The following is a 4,150-nucleotide window of genomic DNA, read 5'->3' as shown; positions in this document are numbered from 1 at the left end:
TATTGCTTCGCTTCCAGGAGAGCAGTGTCGTGGGTGTTTTCACTTTTTTCTGCAAGTAGGCTTGAAGGTTTTAATTCTTTATTTTTATGTGCTTTATATTGCATTAAGTTTTTCTTCTGAATCATCAAAGTGAGCCAGGATTTAAGTGTAGTTGGTTGGAAGGAATTTGACCCCAGGTCTCTTGGGCTGGATTGAGGTTATGTGGAAAAACAATTTGGAGCAAAGTAGGCTTCTGCAGCCATGGAACTTCAAAAGATGTGTCTGAGAAAGAAAGAAATTCTCTGATTGCTCGTTCAGATTAGAAGAACTAGTCAAAGTTTCAGAAGATTGCTTCAGCTTGAGGTCCATCAAACTTAATCATATGCCTAATTTTATTATTCTCTCATGATTTAGTAATGGTGTCATCTTAATTACAAAGCCTAATAAGATATATTCGAAATATGACATCTAAGAAGGTCTTATTCTGAATTTATCCCTATATTTAAATAGCTTATGGTGTTCTTATTATCTATCTTATTAATTGCCTGGAAACAGAAAAATAAAAAAGGTGACACATCAAAAGGAAACAAGTGTGAAGTCCGTCAATTAAGATGGTTGTCTGTAGGTCAATCATGATGGTGTTTTCTCTATTAAAAATAGAAAATGAAGGCGACCTTGGAGAAGTGACAAGGGAGCAGGAAGCAATGAAATGACTCTTGATGTCAATTTCCTAACAATTAGCGGTGGAAGGGACTCATGATGTGAAACAAGTCCTGTTGGCCATTCATCCTCCCACCTTCCGATTTACTACTATTACTATGTTATGAGAAGAATGGAATCTTAATTGGAAGAATTTGACTCCAAAACCGATAAAATCTTTTTACTTGTTTACAGAAACACAGTTATACATATGGTGAAACCTTGTAATGTGCCAGATCATGCGCAGGTTCTTAATGGTTTTAATTTTCTCTAGAATTAAGTTAGTGAGGACAGTACAGTTTTCCCCCTGTCAGCTTATGAGAATCGATCAGAGTGAAGAAGAGAGGATGGACGAGTAACGTCGTAGACATAGTTTGTCTCTCTATAATTTTCTCATGCGGGAAATTGCATTTTCTTCTCGATCGATGTTGTCTATTAATATCTTTTTGTTCAAGTAGACATGATCTTTACTTTCCGAAGCCTCTCAGTCCAGAAACAGTAGCAGATACTACTAATTAAATAAGCAGATTGTCTCCTCATCGGTTGGACTTGGATGGACTGGTAGCTGGCATATGAGTAGGGAGGCGTGATCTGCTCTGTGGTTACAACCAGTGCACGTCGTCTTTGTAGACAGCTCCAAGCAACTTGGATTCCCATATAAATTTTAAAGTCGGAGGGAAAGGAGCATAGGACAGTTGGGTTAAATGGGTCGACGTCCTGTTGGTGAAGAGTGCTTTCGCTTACGACGAGGTGCATGGACTCCAGAGGAAGATCTTCTCTTAAAGCGATGCATAGAGAATCATGGGGAAGGGAAATGGCATCTCGTTCCCGTAAGAGCAGGTAACAATAAACAATGATCAATCAGAGGCTGGTTTCCGTTTCTGTATTAATTTAAGCTGTTCCATTGACTCCACTCTTTAATTGATTCGCTGCTCTGATTTTCCTAGGACTGAAGCGGTGTCGTAAAAGCTGCAGGCTGAGATGGTTAAACTACCTTAGTCCAAACATTAAGCGAGGCGAGTTTTCCGAAGACGAGGTTGATCTCATTCGCAGGCTCCATAAGCTCTTAGGCAACAGGTAAGAAATTAACCAAGCAAACAACAGCTTGAGACGTTTATGTTTACGTATACCGACAGTAGCATTGACGGTAGAGCTACATTTCTTCTGCTTAGATGGTCGCTCATTGCCGGAAGAATACCCGGCAGGACTGCGAATGACATAAAAAACTACTGGAACACTCACTTGAGAAGGAATCGTGGAGCAGGAGATTCCCAGAAACCCAATAGCTCAAGCATTCAAACCAAGGCTGTACGGCCTCAACCTCGGACCTTATCCTGTAACTCCAGGTGGTCGAAGGGACTGAGACGGCCAGTGGAGAATGAAGCAAGCGAGATAGCATCGCAGGCGGCGCCACAATTGCCAGAAAAAGAATCCACGGTATGGAGACAGGAACTCTTGCTTGACCAAGCAGTGGAAGTCGGGTTCTCGGAAGCTAGGAGTGTCCTGGCAGAGGTTGCGGCTACGAGTTACTGCAACGAAGGAGAGTTTATCAATACGAGGCAAAACAATTTCTGCGATTTGCTAATCGAAGCAGACAACGAAGACTTTTGGGCTCTCCTCGCAAAAGAATCATACGCAGTGTTGTAGAGTGCAGCATATAATCCATGAGTAATCATAGATGTAAACAAGTATTACTTTTCATGCATTGCCATGCACTTGTCCTTTGAATGAGCCTCAAATGCTTATTCTAAGTCCTATTAAATATAATAATATTTGTCATTCTCAAACATTCATATATATAAGCCAAAAGAGAAGGCAAATCATAAATAAGAATTTCATTTCAAAAAAATGTTACAAAATACAAATACTTGAGATCAGTCAAAAAATTACTAGTTTGAAGAAAGTGGCATGTATTTTCATGAATGAATTTCAACCATTTGTTTAGTATGCATGTGCTCTATGTCCACTTCATTGGATCTAACGTGCTCCTTGATGGCCAAGTATTTATTCTCGATGGGTTTACTGTGACTTTTGACTTTTATTATTTGACAAGGACATAGTAGCAAAATTGTCGATAGTAAATCCTTAATGGCTTAGAGATTGAATCAACAACATGAAACCCTTAGATGAAATTCTTCAACCAAATAACTTATGACATAGCCTCAAAACATGCAATAAAATTTGGCTTTCATGGTCGATATAGAAATTAAAAAAAAAAAAATTACACTTCTCCTAGCTGCAACTTCTCAAATGTAGCCTAATGTTGAGTAATGTGTGTAAACACTCCCAACAAAGTTCGAGTCTAAATACCCAACAATCTAAGTTGTCAGATCCTCTATATATGAGCATAAAATTCTTAGTCCTTTGAAGATATCCCATGACCTTCTTTGCAGTTTTCTAGTGATACATATTGGGATTACTTTGATATCTATTCAACATTCCTATTCCAAATGTACTGTTTGATTTGGTATATAAATCTGAGCATACATAAGACTTTCGACTACTAAAATATAAGGAATGTCTTTTATTTGTTCATTTTCAAGGTCATCACAAGGGCATTGGTTCAAATCGAACCGGTCTCCCTTCACAATGAGTGTTATGCTTGGTGATCAATTTGATGTCATGAATCTCTCAAATACCTTATTTATATGGGCTTATGAAGACAATCCCAATATACTTGTGATTTATTTAGATAAATCTTAATGATACTGACATAAAATGTCTCACTCATATCATATCAAAATATTGGGAAAGAAAACGATTTATTTAGATAAATCTTAATGATACTGACATAAAATGTCTCACTCATATCATATCAAAATATTGGGAAAGAAAACTTTCATCTCATTCTGGAATCCCATATCATTTGCTTGCAAGTAAAATATTATCCACATACAAAACCAAAAAGATGATTTTACTTCCACTAACCTTGTGGTGTATGCGGTCTATAGTGTTCTCACACAAATGAATGAAGTGATAACATTATGACATTTCAAATTACAAGAGACTTGCTTTAGCCCTTATATGAATTTCTTAAGCTTGCAAACCAAATGACTACCATCACTTAGGTAAAACCTTTAGGTTGTTTCATATAAACCTTTTTCCCTAAGTCTCTATTGAGGAATGTCATTTTAACATCCATTTGTTGTAAATCTAAATCTGAATGGGCAACTAAAGTCATGATGCCACGAAAGGGAATTTTTTTTTAGAAAGAGGAGAATGTCTTTCAAATAGTCAAATTGCTTCCTTTTTGTGAACCCTTTGGCAACAAGTTGGGCCTTGTTTAGGTCAATGTTGCCCTCTCCCCATTAGCAACTCAACATGTTTCTAGACTCGATTGTCCACCATAGAATCCTTCTCATCCTTCATAACATCATAGTACAAGTTAGATATCATAGTTAGATTCCTAAAGATACACCACATAACCGCTACAAATTTTTGGTTTCATTATTCTAGTTGATCTTTTTAATGT

At 37.4% G+C, this 4,150-nt stretch overlaps 1 protein-coding gene across 1 annotated transcript; it reads left to right on the top strand.

Annotated features, from left to right (window-relative positions):
- Nucleotides 1-1,382: 1,382 nt before the first annotated feature.
- Nucleotides 1,383-2,325, top strand: LOC137959325 (transcription factor MYB1-like). The gene is made up of 3 exons (XM_068806731.1): nt 1,383-1,518; nt 1,626-1,755; nt 1,851-2,325. Exons 1-3 carry the CDS (start codon nt 1,383-1,385, stop codon nt 2,323-2,325), a joined length of 741 nt encoding a protein of 246 aa, XP_068662832.1.
- The last annotated feature ends 1,825 nt before the right edge of the window (nt 2,326-4,150 follow it).

This window comes from Aristolochia californica, unplaced genomic scaffold (genome assembly GCF_029961685.1).
Source record: "Aristolochia californica isolate CCGP_79_NKW_82.1479 unplaced genomic scaffold, dmAriCali1.0.hap1 SCAF_3, whole genome shotgun sequence".
NCBI classification, from domain to species: Eukaryota; Viridiplantae; Streptophyta; class Magnoliopsida; order Piperales; family Aristolochiaceae; genus Aristolochia; species Aristolochia californica.
This window is presented reverse-complemented; position numbering and strand designations above follow the sequence as displayed.